The sequence below is a fragment of the Pleurodeles waltl genome, chromosome 9, assembly GCF_031143425.1.
Source record: "Pleurodeles waltl isolate 20211129_DDA chromosome 9, aPleWal1.hap1.20221129, whole genome shotgun sequence".
In the NCBI taxonomy this organism is placed as follows: Eukaryota; Metazoa; Chordata; class Amphibia; order Caudata; family Salamandridae; genus Pleurodeles; species Pleurodeles waltl.
Window position 1 is genome coordinate 288,301,324 of NC_090448.1, and position 16,164 is coordinate 288,317,487.

The 16,164-nt window shown below is 44.8% G+C and overlaps 1 protein-coding gene across 2 annotated transcripts in view; it reads right to left on the bottom strand.

Annotated features, from left to right (window-relative positions):
* SEMA3G (semaphorin 3G) overlaps positions 1–15,900 on the bottom strand; it is a 132,755-nt gene extending 116,855 nt beyond the window's left edge. For both annotated transcript variants that reach the window (XM_069206740.1, XM_069206739.1), the window contains exon 1: positions 15,650–15,900. In XM_069206740.1, the coding sequence (XP_069062841.1) occupies positions 15,650–15,758 (109 nt within the window). In that variant the 5' untranslated portion in view covers positions 15,759–15,900. The remainder of the gene's footprint in view (positions 1–15,649) is intronic.
* Positions 15,901–16,164: the final 264 nt, after the last annotated feature.

Genomic DNA, 16,164 nt, shown 5'->3' on the forward strand with positions numbered 1-16,164 from the left:
GTTTAATGTGAGGATTTTACTTTTCAGTGAAGTATTTCACCCAAGTCTATGGATAAGGTACATGCCTAGGTGTAACAGATTGACTGAAGTATTGAATTCTGTACAAACATCTTTAAAATGAAGAAGCCAAGAAAGACTACTTCTTTTAAAATCATCCATTTGTAAAAGAAGTGACCTTACAGGATTTCCCAACAGCCATCTGCACAGAAAGTGACATCACTGGTTTCCCACCAAAGCTGTTTTTAAAAGAATTAGCTCAGCAAGAGGAATTATCATCCTTCTGAACACCACCCACTGACCCCTGTGCTCCTCCTAGGACCTTCTTAAGAGCAGCCGCACAGAGAATGCACACATTGGGTAAGCCATGGTGTGGTGAAGGCATGCCAAAGGCGTGTCTGCCTGCGTCCATCTGTGCCTGGACAGCACCCAGCATCAGGAGCCCTTGCCCTCCCTGTACCCACCTCTACACTGCCAGGGTCCACCACAATCTCTACCCCAACCACTACTCGCCATACTGCTGCCACACCACAAATTCCCAGGCACTCTCCCTCACCCTACAGCCACCACACTTGCACAAACAGCACCCAGCACGCCACTCTGCCACTTTTACACAAACCAGCCAACAACTCACACAGACCGACCAAACTTGCCACACTTGCATGCATGCTCCTTAACACCCGCTCACTTACCCGACACGCCACAGAGATATGGGACTTACTGTACAACCATGTACCAGACCTGCTTTTTCTCACTGAAACATAGCTACACCAACATCTCCAATAGACATCTCTACAGCTATCTCTGCCAAGTACATTATTTCCAGGCAAGATTGCGAGCACAGGCCCAGAGGCCATCAACCGCATCACCTACACGGATACCACCTTGAAACATGGAAATCCTCACGTTCAAGATACACATCACAGTCAAACTCTTCCAAGGCATAATCATCATATGCACACAACTACAACCCTGCACCAATTTTGCCAGCAACATCAGGGACTTCATAAGACCCATTATCATCAATCCCAGCACTTTCATCCTCCTTGGGAAACTTAACTGTCACCTAGGAAACCACACCAATTCAAAGGCTACAGCCCTTCTAAAAATACTCAAACCTTGGCCTCACCCAGCACATTACCAAAGCCCCCACACCGCCAGATAACCCGATTGTCTCCTCAATCAGCAACCTCACATTCGACAAGCCAGCTACTATGACCTGGATTAATCCTACCACTGTCAATTTCAGTATATCCATCCTGCACAGCCATAGATCTAACACAACCAGACCCACCAGCCACTACTGAAAATGCATCACAGAAGAGGACTTGGTTTCCACCCTATCTGTGTACTGGACTGAGCAAATTAGCAGTTGCTAAAAGCCACCAAGTACCTTAACAGCTTGATCACTCCATTTGCTGACACCCTGTCTCCCCTAAAGTGGAACCCAATGGCCATGATACATAAAGGAACTCAGGCTGACGAAACATCACTGCAATCAACTAGAGTGTAAATGGAGAATAAGTCAAGACACCACAGATAGAGATGTCTTCAAATCTGGCCTATGAAGCTACCAACAGCAGATATGGAAACCTCTTAAGTCCACATCAATGCAGGCACAAACAGCAGCAAGGAAATCTTCACCATCATCAAAGATTCAACCGAGCCTCCTACTGCCTCCAGCAACATCATCCCGATGCAAGATCTTTGCAGCAAGCTCTTGGAATTCTTCTGCAACAAAATCACCTCCATATATGGCACCTTTGACATAAAACCAGACCACGTCACCATCGCAACTCAACTTCCCATCATGGCCTAAGAACAAACCCTGACTTTGCGGCCCACAATCAGCAGCCAAAACCACTGCTCTCTTGAAGACCATCCACTGAGAAGCCCCATTAGACCCTTACCCCTCCACGCTTGACCAAAGATCTCCTACTGATCATAGAAGCAATAATATCCATCCTCAACACCTCCATTGACTCAGCGACATTTCTGGACACATGGAAACACTCCACTGTTATATCCCTGTTCAAGAAACCATCCCCTTTGGCGCGCAGCTCTCTAACTACAGACATATCTCTATTTTACCATACTTGCCAAGACCTTAAAGAAACTAATCAACCAATGGGTCATTGTTCACCTTACCAAGCACCAGCACCTCAATGCCACGGAGTCAGTATTCTTGCCTACCTATAGTACAGAAAAAACACTCATTTTTGCCACCTCAGCTCTTAACTGGACCATGGCCGAAGAATGAACCCTGACCATGTGGCCCACCATCAAAACCACCGATACCATGAAGACTGTCTACTTGGGTGCTTGATCTGACCTTTACCTCCACCATGTTTTCACCAAAGGACTCCTAATGATCAGGGAAACACTAACACCCATCCTTAATGCCTCCTTTAAATCAGCCACATTTCTGGACACCTGGAAACACACCACTGAAATGCCCCTGCTCCTTAACTACAGACCCATATCCCTCATACCATACCCAGGGCCAGTGGAATTATGTGATTGTGCGTCCTCTGCGTTTTTTGCGTAATTATAGATTTTCCGCATTTGCCACATAATCTATCTTCTGCTGTATAATCAGCAGATTTTACCCAAAAAAATTGTTTCTAGCTCAAACAGTTCAAAGGTTACTAAAAAGCAGCAAAACGTGTTTTTCACAGTGGAAGTCCCTTTCCAAAGGTTGACTGGTTGCCATTCTGTTGCTTATTGCTATCTTTGTCTGTTAAACCTGTACTAATGAGGTGAAACTAATGCCTAGACAGTGTTAACAAACATAAAAATGAAAAAAAAAAAAGTAATACTATCACAAAATGTGCTGCATTATTCTGCATGATTTACCCTTTCTTACATATAATTTAGTCAACCCTGTCACATAATTTGGCCCTTTCCTGTCCCATAATTCCAGTGGCCCTGACCATTCCCAGACAAGGTCTTAGGGAAACTAATCAACTGATGCATCACTGATCACCTTAGCAACCACCAGCTCCTCAATGTCACGGAGTTTCGATTCAGGCCCAACCACAGTACAGAAACAGCACTCGTCTCTGCCACAGATGACATCAACATGATTATTGCCAGAGGAGACATGGTAGCCCATCATTCCCATGGACCTCTCTCCAGCATTTGACATGGTCGCACATCTCATCCTCATTACGTACCTGCTTGAGAATGGCATCCAAGGACACAGTCTCCACTGGATCTTCTCCTTCTTAACAGATGTAACACACGCTGTTTGCCTGGCACCTTACTCCCGGGAAGTCTGCAAATTCATCTGAGCAGTGGCTCAAGGTTCATCACTCAGCCATCCCCTCTTCTACGCATACATGATCCCCTGGCCAATGTCATCCGCAAAAATGACAGCAACATCCTCTCCTATGCTGATAATATGCAAATCACACTTTCCCTCTCGGACTATACCCTCAACACAAGAAACAAGTTCACCTTCTGCATGACCAAAGTCACTCATTGATGAAAGCCAACTGTCTCAAGCACAACACAGACAAGACAGAAGTAAAGATCTTCAGCAAGAACACTTCAACATATGACTACAACTGGTGGCCGGCTGAACTCGGACCTCCACCCCATATTCAGCACCCATGTCAGGAACCTTAAAATTGTCATCAACACCAAACTTGACATGGTTGCACAAGTCAATGGCATCACTATATCCTGCTTCCACACCCTGAAGATGCTGCTGAAGCTCTTCATATGGCTCCCAAGCAACACAAGAAAAAAATGTTACTCATACCTTAATCACCATTGCAAGTTAAACTATAGGAACACCATCTATGGGGGGATCACCAACCACATATCAAAATGACTACAAACCACCTGGAACTCAGCCGTTAAACTAAACCTCATCCACCCACACAGAACTCACATCACACTACACCTCAGGGAACTCCACAGGGTCCAAATACACCAATGTGCATATTTGAAACTCCTCTCACACACATTCAAGCACTACACAACTTAGGCCTCACCTACCAAGAATAGTTACATCTTTTCCACATCTCTTCCACCAACCATCTCCTCTCTGCAGAACGCCTACTCACATACATGTCATGCATACACAGAATCAGATCAGGAGGATGCCATTCTCTTAAATCACTCCTAAAGTGTGGCACAACCTTTCACTCAACATCTAAGCCTCCTGTTTTCTTCTTGAATTCTGAAAGAAGCTGAAGACTAGGCTTTTCAATTAACCAATCTCATCTAGGCAGAGCTAGGCAAACACACCTGCTCAGCGCCAGGATACCCAAGTGAGTGATTGTGTGCTTTGCAAATACACATAACAGAATAAAGCCTGGGGCAGACAGGCAGGTGGATCCTGTATATAAGCTCGAGTTGGAAACCAGAGCGTTCTACTTTCCCCTCGGCTCCAAAATAGGTCAAACCTTACATTCTATTCAGTTTCCAAAACACAGTTTAAACAAAAAATTACACTTATAGAACTGCCATTGGGATATTTCTCTGAATGATATGTTTGAAGGTGCTCCCACTTTATCATGCATGGGTCCCTTCTTTACAGGCATTCAGTAAAGCATTTTTCCCAGCAAATGACTGAAATATTTTCGAGGATTTCTCGTATACAATGAACAATAAAATTGTGCTACTTCGTTAGATCACTTTCTATTGAAATCTACAATATTTTCACCAAATTATGTCACACATAGGCGGTCATTATAACATTGCCGGTAAAAACCGCCTACCACCGCGGTGACGGCCCCCAACACACCGTCACCGCGGCTACCATCCATCCACCACAAGAAGGGTAGAAATACGGCAATGATCATACTGGCGGACATTGGTAAGCTGGAGCTGCTACCACCAGCACCACTATGCCAGTAGTACACCGCCAGCCATATTATGTCCAGTAATACGGCCTGGCGGTGTTCTGCTGGCGGGGCGCTGCTGGCAGTAGCAATGCCCCTTCCCTTTCCCTGCTGGTAGACCTCCTCGACCAAGGTAAATCCGTCCTCCGACAGGGGAGGGGGGTGGGCGGGTGTGGGGTGTTGTGTGTGTGTCTGAGTGTGTGCATGAATGTCTGAGTGTATGTGTGAAAGCGTCTGTATGTGTTGGTTGTTTGCATGGTTGTATGCGTGTGAGTAAATGCATGTAAGAATGGTGGAGAGAGTGCGTGTCTGTATGTCAGTGTGATTGTTGTAAGAATGTGTGCAAGCATGTCTGGAAGTATGCGTGTATGCCAGCGTGAGTGATTGGGTGTATGCGTGGTGCGTGTCTGTGCGTTTATGGGGGTTGGGAGGGTGAGAGTGAGGATCGGAGGGGGTGGGGGTGAGTATGAGGATTGGGGGTCAGGGGAGTGTGAGGATCGGAGGAGGTGGGGGAGGTTTGATGGAGGCAGGTGGGGGGTGTCAGATGTGTGTTGGGGGTGGGAGAGTCACCTACCGGTGACAGGGAAGAAATTCCCTGTCACCCGTAGGGCCTACCGCCTTGGTTTTCGTGGCGTTGCTAATGCCACAAAAACCATTATGGTAGGCAGGCTCATAATGCCGCCGCTGGTACTATACCAGCCGCCGGGCTGGAGCTAGACATCTCCAGCCCGGCGGCTTCTACCGCCATGGTGGTATGAGTGGAGAAGTGGGGGGTTGGCTGCAGCCAACCTACCATTCTCATAATGTGGCGGTATGTACCATCAGCCTGTTGGCGTTATTGCCGCCACATTACCACTCACCGCCGGGGTCATAATGACCCCCCATAATGCCATGAATTAAAAAAAATACATTGTACCTCTTGTATTAAGTCTATACACAAAGTGGAACAATGCATTCAGAAATAATACAAAAAACAATTAAACCAAATTAGGATAAGGTTTTGTGTCCTATCAAGGATTGGAAAGTTACAGGAAACTATCTAAGTAGATTGATGTTTCTTGCAAGTTGTGATCAGTACACTTTGACACGCATATTCCAAGTTATTGGAGCTCACTTGAAGTGCATTTTACCTCTCATTAGTCATTCCCAATATCTGTGAGTGGTGAACCATAATGTCACAATTTTAATTTACGTGTCAAGACTCACAAAAGTGTGTTTGGACAAAACTGGCACAAAAACGTGCTACTGAGCTAAACCTCGACAGCATTTCACAGAAAAATATTTGCAATTTCTGAGAATTGTGGATGAGTTCTTACTAATCTCTAGTGCCTGAGCCTATATAGCTTGAGGTTAAATATGATGGACATTGGGAGACAGAATGACCCTGTATCTTGTCTATCGCAGATATGATTCTCTGGTGCCAGCAGGGGACTTGGAAAGTTTAATGCCTCACTTTTATGTTAAGAGGACACTGTAAGACGAGAAAAACAGTGTTGTGGTAACTGCCTTCGTATGCCACAGGGACCTCATGGTAAGAAGAATGAGCTGAAAATGAGCAATAAGAGGACAGCCCATAGTGTTGGCGTGCCACAATGGTGTTCCCATCACTAATGTGGTAACTTAACAGGTCTAGACCCTAGGATTCTGAGGACTCCAGAGCTGCACTTGAAGGCTGGGGTGGGCGAAGCTGCTGGTAGTGCATATATATCCATAGTAGAAACATGAAGAGGGAGTAAAACCCACAAGACTAATCCTTTGGTGCCTAGGCAGTATGCATGGCCAGGTGTGGTGATGTACGGTAGCACAAGGCTGGCAGAGACTTGCCGGGCTAAGATGAGGATTCACTGAAGTGCAGTTATACACAATTTTCGAACTTTCAATCAGTAAAGGGCAATATTAAAACTCAGACTAGTCTAATTATCCAGGACAAAGCTCAGTTTGTAATCAGTTTTGCTGGAAACTGGAGAAAACTATCTTTGTAGGAGTTGTGTGTATTTTGGTCAGCCACGTCCAGAAGGAGAAAAACAATTCTTTATTTGGGTTACTGTTGGCTTGGTATTGGCTCTGGTGGAGAGGATTGTGTGTGTACTAAGGATACACATGCCTATATAATGAACATCCTAGTTTTGCATTGGTGAGCTACCTAACTATATTCACATATCCCTTTAAATGGGCTGTAAGCATACCTTACGACCACCAGGTACTTACGATGGAAGAAGAGAGTCACCTTGATTCCAATTGCATTGCTTCTGCTTGAAGCTAGTATGACTGGGGTGACAGAGACCAGTCTCGCCATAAACATATTTCCAAGGATTCTTGCTCTTTATTAAGGCTTTGCCTTCATTGTGAGCATATTAGTATGCAGTTATCCACTGGGAAACCCCAACCTTGCTGGATGAAGGACTGATGCTTCCACCAATGGGTTTTTGGCCATTAAATATTCTGCTTGGAACAATTCCATCGCATAGGTGCCTACGTCCAGAAATGCCCTTATGCTTCTAGGTCACCGTAAGATGGAATGTAGTGTTTTATAAATACCGAAAATAAATAAAGTAGGCTGTACCCTCCCTCTCCTCCACTCTAGATAGACTACCAGCAATCAGGCAGACTCTCCACAAGACGTAAGATGACCCACCTGAGAAAACAGCTGCATTTTGGGTGTTTTGGAACTGTAGTAATTAGCAGCTCAGGAATGTCATCACACAACATGGCTTTACGATGTTCGACCATTTGTCAAGCACTGCAGGCAGCCCAGACATAGTTTATCTTGGATCATCCCACAGCCTCCCATGAAGGCGCTCATGGTCCCCCATGGAGCCACCCGGCTGAAATAACATCCATAACCCTTGTTAAGGCACGCAGGACTCAACATAAGTTTAAAACAATCAAACATGAAAATGTCAACCACCAGCCACCTGTGCGGGGTGCTGACCATGCCAGAGAATGCAGAGAAAGTCATAGAGAGGGAGCACAGCATGCATAGTGTGAGGGACCCTGGACCATGTACAGTGCTCCCCAGCCTTTCGCCACATAAATACGTACCAGCGGGAAAGAAAACATGAGAGGAATAAAGCAGCATAACAAAAAGAATGAAGAAATAATCGACAGAGAGCAAAGAAGGAGGAAAGGACAGGAAAAGGAAAGAAAAAAGTACCGAAAATGAAGAAGCAATGTAGAATTTTAAAAAAAAATGAGGAAAAGGATGGGAAGGGAGGGGAAAGGGAGAGAGAAAAAAAAGATATGTACACATGAATGAAAGTAAGATGGGAAAAATAAGAGAAATTGAACTAAAGATGGAAGGGAAATTGGAAGGCAGGGATAAGGGAGGAAGTGGTGAAACAGGAAAACAAATGAGCTTATTTACAAGTCCCTTGCGCCCCTGTAGCATCACTCTTTTTTACGCTGCAGCGGTGAAAGAAGTTCCTTACACTGCACCACATTTACAAACTGGCTCAATGGGACCATTGCGCCAGTTTGTAAAGTCCTGTACCACATTATACCTGTGCCAGGTATAATGTATGCAGGTTGGGCATTCCTACGTTAAAATCCACACAGAACTAGCGCAATTAAATTTACTACATTTCACTGTGTCATTCTGCGACTTCACTGCGTCCAAAATGTAATGCCTGCTCATAGCAAGCGTTAAACTAACACAGGACTTTTTAATATGGGAGCCTTCCAAGCATTGCTGGAGTAGCGGCTTTTTTTGTTAATGCTAATCCAGCAATACGTCAGTTAGCGCAACAGATAAATAAAGAAAGAAATAAAGAAAGAAAGAAATGGAAGAAACCAGAAATATTAGAAGGAAGGGAAAAATAAGAAATGAAAGAAAAAAGTAAAGCTGAGGAAAAAAGAAAAACACCACCAGTAAATCAAAGCGAGATAGAAGAGACAAAAAGAAGAAAGAGAGCATGAAAGGAAGGTTTTATATAAGGACAGAGGAAATGACAGAATAAAAGAAAAAAAAGAAGTACACAAATGAATTAAATTAAGCTTTAATGAAAGGTATAATGAACGAACAAAAATAATAGCCTAAACAAAATGTTTCAAAGCAAAAACAAGAAAAGGAAAAAAACGAATGGAGGAAAGAAATAAAGGAAGAAGGAAAAAAAGCCCAGATCAGGGGGAGATGAAATCTTGCTTTGAATCTGAATGACTAAAGTGTTGAGGCAAAAGGGGGAAATTAATAACACAAAATTTTAGTGGCCTCGTCTACGAGGCCCTAGCGGCAAACTGCGCCAACAGAGCTTCACTGGGGATGCAGTGTGCTGGCTCATATTTACAAGGCCACGCAAAACCACCTTGTGTGGCTTTTTATGATCTTGTATATATGGACTCCTTTCAAGCATAATACCTGGTTAAAGAGGCGTTCCATGGGTGTTGCTGTGGGTGTTCCCACGCAACACCCATGAAATCCGAAGGAATCCAACACATTTCCAGATTTACAAGTCTGGGAATGCGTCAGATTTCTATGCCTCCTAAGGGGTGGCATATTTCTCACCGTTTTTTCTTCATAGTGCGCTGCATTCTGCAGCACACATAGAAAGAAGAAAACACCATTAATTATTGTTTATGTGCAGGAAGGTGTTTCTTCCTGCACATAAACAATCATCCCTGCAACTCAGGCACCCTTTCACCATGGTGCAAGAGTGCCTGCGTCAGCTCTAGGCAGTAATTTCTACACCAGCGCAGGGGACAAGCATAGGAATGTGCCATATCTTATTGATTTGACGATCTCCTGCCCTTTTGTTTTGACGCAGGGCCCACAGCAAAAAAGGCTGAAAGTGAAGCACGTGCAAGACCCGACGACCTCTCATGGACAAAGGTGACTTCAGCAGCAGGGAGACACTCAAAATAAAATGTCCTTACGCCTTTCTTCTGAGGACAGCATAATCGGTCGCTGCTCTCCAGCTGCAAAGCGTCCCCGGCGAGATCTAATTAAGCAGGCCTGAGACAATCTCTGCCTCCATGCGCTCGTGACGCGCAGAGGTCCTTTAAATACGTGGTATTTGTGGTGGAATGTGCGAGGGATTTACACACAAATCACTCCACAGCCAGCCACTCGAAACAAGGGCCATGAGCTCTTTTGTAAACAGTATGAGGCAGCCTGCCACCACCCTAACTGCGCGTGCAGCTCCTTCGGTGTCCGTGTGTGCACGTACGTCGAAACAGCAGAATGCTAACATGACGTACCGGAAACTACATCACGTTTCCTTTTATTTATTCCGTTAGGGCTAGAGAAAGGCAAGTTGTGGAAACAACAGCGAATAAACACATCCACCTCTCAGACACCTTTTTTTACATTTCCTACATCCAGGGCACCTAAGACCGGAAGTTGCAAAGGAAGTGCGAGGGATACCAAAAGGCAAGCTTGGAGTATTGTACTGTAGTTGCATTTATGATGTCTTCATACAGCTGTCCAGGCGCCGAAGCACTTTGATTCGATGGTAAACATTATCTGACATCCAGGGGTATTTACACTCGCAGTCACCATCATAATATTTCCCCTCTTTTTCGCTCCTGTGCTCCTGGTCTAAAACCTTCTGGATCACACGCAGGCCCCGACTCTATTACCCATGATCTAGTCATGTACAGCCTCCTGGTCTCACGCCCCATGGTCAGTGGGGCTGTGTCTGATTAATAGAGTTATAGAGTTGAGGGTACAGCAATTACCGAATTTGTTCAGTGGGCCTTGCTTATGGCTCTCTCAAGTCCATGGTCGGTAGTTAATTTAGTACACGTTGTTTCTTTAGTTTTTTTGCTTTATTTTTCTTGTAGTCTTAACTATAATGGCATAAAACAAGGATCACAATAGCAGAATGCATAGGAAAAAACTGAACTCTATGAGCCAATCACGGATTGACCTGAGAAATGTCATTGATATGCCTTGCTGTGTGCCCTGTGTGATAACTGGACTGCCAGACCAACTAGACCAATCATGACATCCTCTCATCCACAATTGTCTGTAACGCAATATGTGATTGACTTACAGGTAGTGATTCCTTCGTTAAATAATGAATAATTAGCATAAGCATGCAAAGTTTTTCTTATGAGCCTGCTGCCACCACTGCCGAAGGCAAGATTTGATGAATAGCCATGCTGCGAAATTATGTTTTGCAGGTTCTTTTGGATCGCTGCTTTCGGCTTTTGTCCCTGTCTTTCTCTTCCTTTATCTCTATTTTCGACCTTCTCTCTCTCTTCCTCTGGGTCAAAGTTTGCTAATGAAAAATTAGTTCAGGTCAACAAAAATATGAAACAGTGCTCACAAACTGCAGCCACCTGCACAAATTAAGCACTGCCTTGAGTCAACGGTTGGGCAGTTGTGTCCTGCACAGTCGTGGTATTGCCTTTTAAAAGACACTACTGGCCCTAATTGTCTCAGTGGTACAATAATATCTACTCAAATGTTGTGATAGTTGCAGGACAGGGAGGAAGTAGTTGTCTCTTCTAATCGATATAGTGTTATACTAGTCAGGACTAAAGTGGCTGTCTGCTGTAAACAAAGCTGCGTTCTCATGCAGGCCAGGTTTGCGGTGCATGTGTTTACTCAGTGAAATACGACGTCTGCAGTGGTTGTCTTCTTTAATATAAATTGTATTGTTCTAGTGTCTAGATCTGCAGTGATTATCTTCTCTAGATTATGTAAAAAACTGAGGTCAAGGTGTAGCTGGATCATTGTCCATTTTCAATAATGCTATGTTCCTAGGTCTCGGTCGACGAGAACTGATATAAACAAACAACTCACAAAACACAACATACCCATAGGCTCATATAGATGTACAAAAAGGGACTTTTGCACTGTCCCTTTCAGACAGTGGCTACTGTGGTTCAACTGCCCTTAGTCACTGGCTAAAGGGTTGTTCATCAGTGCTGGTAACAGCCTACGGCATTTTGTGGATATGAACTACTTAAAAAGTAGTCCACACAAATTGCCATTGTTGTTTTCAAAATTAGCTCATTTTATTGGGTGAACCCCGCCCTCCCATGCCCCACAGCTGCCAAGTGCTACCTGGCCACTCACTTTCCCTTTAAGTGCTAGAGCATTTTATTTTGAATTTTAAATTTACCGTACCAACATGGCCTCATTCAGGTAAAGTAAAAAAACAAAATGGCTGCCACACATTATGGCGCACATGTGCACCTATGTCACCAATCATGCATGTGCATGCATGGCAGCAATCTTGGAAGGATAACCAAATTGCCTGTCATGTGCGTACATGCATGCATATCTATTGAGGCAAACAGCTGCCACTTTGGCTTTTTTTTTACTCTACCATTCCAACATGGGTGATGGTCATGTCAGAATGGTAAACAAAGAAAAAATACACGCAGAGTGTCAATGTGCTCAGACATTAGCAAAGTCAATAGGTCGGCTCTGACCTTCTAAAGGCGAGACATACTGGCTTTGCCATTGGTTGCTCTGCAAGTCAGGGATTTAATGTCTGTCTCTTTTAAATGTGGTAATTTCATCCTACAGAAGAGTGACAGGCCTGGCTTCACTACGTGAACCCTTTGACCAAGTATAGCAAGGGCAGTCTCAATGGTACCAAACAGTAAACCATGACCAACAGTTGCTACCCCTGGCTATACTCAGTTGTTGTTAATGGCTTGTGCTGCAATGTATAAGGTGTTTTGAGGACAACTTCCCAGAGGCTTCCGATGTTAAAACAGACAATCTGCAGAGAGTGCATTTCTGTATCTACCAAAAGGAAGGGTCTAGTGCGGACTCAGGGAAGCCTGCTGGATACATGCCTCATTTTAGCTGGGAATATAGTCCCCGCGAAGTCATGAGAGACAGATGGATCCTGGAGGCTCTGAGGGTACCAGTACTACGCACCTTACACCCTTGTATTTGAAGAAGGCCTTATAAGAGCAAATCTCTAAACCACTGTACGTGCCTCGCAATGGAAATACTTCAACTTGTCTTCCTGGTATCTATTTCGCGCTCAAACACGTTCTTCAGAAGGGAAGGAATCTTTATCATGAGCACGTTTTCTTGATAAGAAAACGTTTGAACAATTGGGTCATATCCTCTCCCTAAAAATGATCTTATGGAATTTTGATCACCACACCCAGTGGGGGCATGGGACGTTGCGTTTTACTTTAAAAGTTCCGTAATCACATGGAGCCTAACTCTTTCTGTGGAAGGTATACCAAGTGCACAGGACGAGGGTGGTCGCCGGGTGAACAGAGTCCCCCCACTATTTTGAGAAAAGAGACTCTTTTCGCCTTAGCTCGAGGTGGAGCGGTGTCTCAACCCTTCAATTGTTTAACTGAAAATATTAAGTGCTTTTGTGCTTTGGAGCTGGATAAAGAAGGGTGCTACATGTAAATGTCACTTGAGAGCCTGTCCTGATGACGACCTTGTCAAATTTATTACAGAGGACAACACATTGACCTAATTACAGTTTTTGAAGTATTATCTCCTGTTGAAATCTGTATGTGTGTGTGTGTGGGGAGGGGGCGGTAATTATCAGACCTTATAATGCCTCTTTGGAAATGTATGGCAGCAGCTGCAACGTGCCTTTTTGTCTGTGTTGCATTGGTTTGTAATGTGAGCACTGCTCCAAAGCATGCCAACTACAGAGCATTGCTTTGTGGACGATGTGCCATAGCATGCAAACCCACATTTGTATGTGCACCCTAGTTCTACAGTAAGCAATATAGATAGTGCTCTAAGCCAGAAGTTCTTAACTTTTGACTTGTGTGGAACCCCGCTGGACCATTCCTGGAACATGGAGACCCCCACTGAGTCATGTTTAGAAGCTGGGGACCCCTTGCATTTATTTTGTGAGGTGAACCTCAAAACAAAACATAAAAATACGAAAACAAATATACACCAACCAAATGTGCAAATATTGAAGGATTTCACAATCAAATATGTATAAAGGTTTTCAGATTTTCAATGTAGCTTATTTATTTTATATAATTTAATTATTTCAATGTATTAATGTTAATATGAATATTAATTGCGATACCAAGGCATCTGAAGTTAAGCGTATGATCTTGTGTGCTTGCAGCGATCCCACGGGCAGAGCTCTATTCAGGCTCTGGCGCAAAGCCATTGCTTGGAGAGCCATGACGTAGCTGTTGTATTTTCCACACATTAGAAGACGGAGCGAGCTTCGTGTGCGTGTGCCAGCTCCAGCGCGATTAGAGGAGCGCTCGAGACTGGCAGAGCTGCAGCAGGCTTGGAGGAAGGGCTGGGCCTGCAGGGCTAGCAAGGTCGCTGTACCAAAGTGCCACTGAGACCCGTTCCTGTGTGAATGCTACTATCGGAGCAGGGCAGGCTGTGATGACAACAGCGGTACTAACACACTAGCAGGCCCGTGCGCATAGTGACCAAAACCCCTCAGACCTTGACGTAGAATGACCGCGGCGCGAGCCATGTCGCACCACAGACGTCCTCAAGAGTGAAAATATACTGCAGCACAGCACATCAAAACATACACAATAAAACACATACGGCAGAAATCCTTCACACCTAGATAAACAGTGATGTTCACCACAGTTGTGGCAGCACTGGGTGGAAAGCTTAAGGGGACGCGATGTGTAAAAGGTTATGGTGTGTTGTGTATGTGTGCTGACAGCAATGACTGCTAAGGGGCGGCGAATGCAATTTCGTCAGAGCTCAATGTAGGGCGATGAGGGGACCGTCAAGATGTTTAGACATATACATTGCATAGGATTATCGTGTGGGCAATGCATTTCGAGATGCATACTTGTGAAATGACTGGCTCACTGATGGGCAGTGAGTGATTCGAAGTGCAGGTATGAGGCACTGAGCTCGACCCCAAATCCAATAAACATAATAAAGCTAGGGAGAGCAGACCTCCTCATATACCCTACACCAATAAAGGAGCAGCAAGCCGTTGAGGTAGCTCAGTGAGCTAAACGTTTACTTCTGACCCCCAGGCCACGGGTTAACCCTTTGCATTTCATAATAAAAGTACAATTGCCACTGGGTGATTGCGAGACTTGATTTTTACAGAGTTAGAAAAAATACAGCTTTCAGTTATCCCAAGCAGACCACCTGTTAAAACTTAGCCAATCCAGTGCCCCGCGCACAACAGAGCAGGTGACTCTGTAAGGTCAATTTCTGCCGAACCCCTCATTACAAATAACTTTAACCCAATTTTACACATAACACTATATAACATAACGTAACATTTCACAATAGAACACAACATAAGGTTTCACGTACCTCATCATTACATTTGGCCCAAAATAGCAATAGCAAAACATGACTCAACATAGGTAATCGGCACACGTAACTTATCGTATTCGTATATAATATACAACCATTTTAGACCTAGCGCTACATTGCATAACGTACCACATATTATAATGCAAGTCTAGGCACACAAAACGCTACACTTAACAAGCAATAGACTAACTTCCCACATTAAACTGAATAGCATAAAACATAACGTAATAGAACGTACAGCTAACTTTACGCACCACAATACACCATAACTAAAGTTTACAAACAACCCATTTTAGTATAGAAAAGAAAAATGCAACAAAACGCGCATGCAACGTAACACAGAGCATACATTAAAACAACGTAACACAACTATTCACACAACGCAATATTTCATTAAGTACCACATAACGCATCGTACTACAACATAAATATGACGTTGCATACAACATGTCTGTGAAGCACAACAACACAAGTTTATACACAATACCGCTTTGCACAGGACTCCCTGCTGTACCATACCACGTCCATGAATAAACTGGCAGCAAACACCCTTGGGTGCCCCCTTGCCCCAGGGTCCCCGTCTCTCTCTCACCTCTGTGGGACAGGCGCAGACGGGGCACGTTCCCTTTGGAGCTCACACCCACGGCTAAGAGACACCCCAGCGCGGCAAGCAGACAGCGGGCAGCAGTAAGGGGTGGCATGATGCCTGGGCACCCCCTGGCACGGCCGCTCAGCGGGAAGATGCTGCGGTTCCCTCTTCTGGCACACAGTGTAGGTGTCCGGCAGGAGGCTCGGGGCAGCGGGGCGCTCTGTGGACAGCTGCTCGGTTATTTCTTTCACACCCCGGGAGAGCTTCCAGTGATGTTTTATGAACTGCGGTCTCCACCCAGCTCTTCCAGTGGGACTGTGAGCGGGAGAAGGAGGGAGGGAGGGGCGTGCACCGCGTCTTACATCCCTCGCACACACTGCCTCGCAGCTGGACATAGGCATACGCACTGTCAGAGTCAGAGTGATGAAATGAGGTATGGGGCCAAAGGGGACCCCCACCTCCCTGCCGCCCTCCCCTAAAGTCTACAACTGCTGTAACAGAGAGCGAGAGTCCGCCTG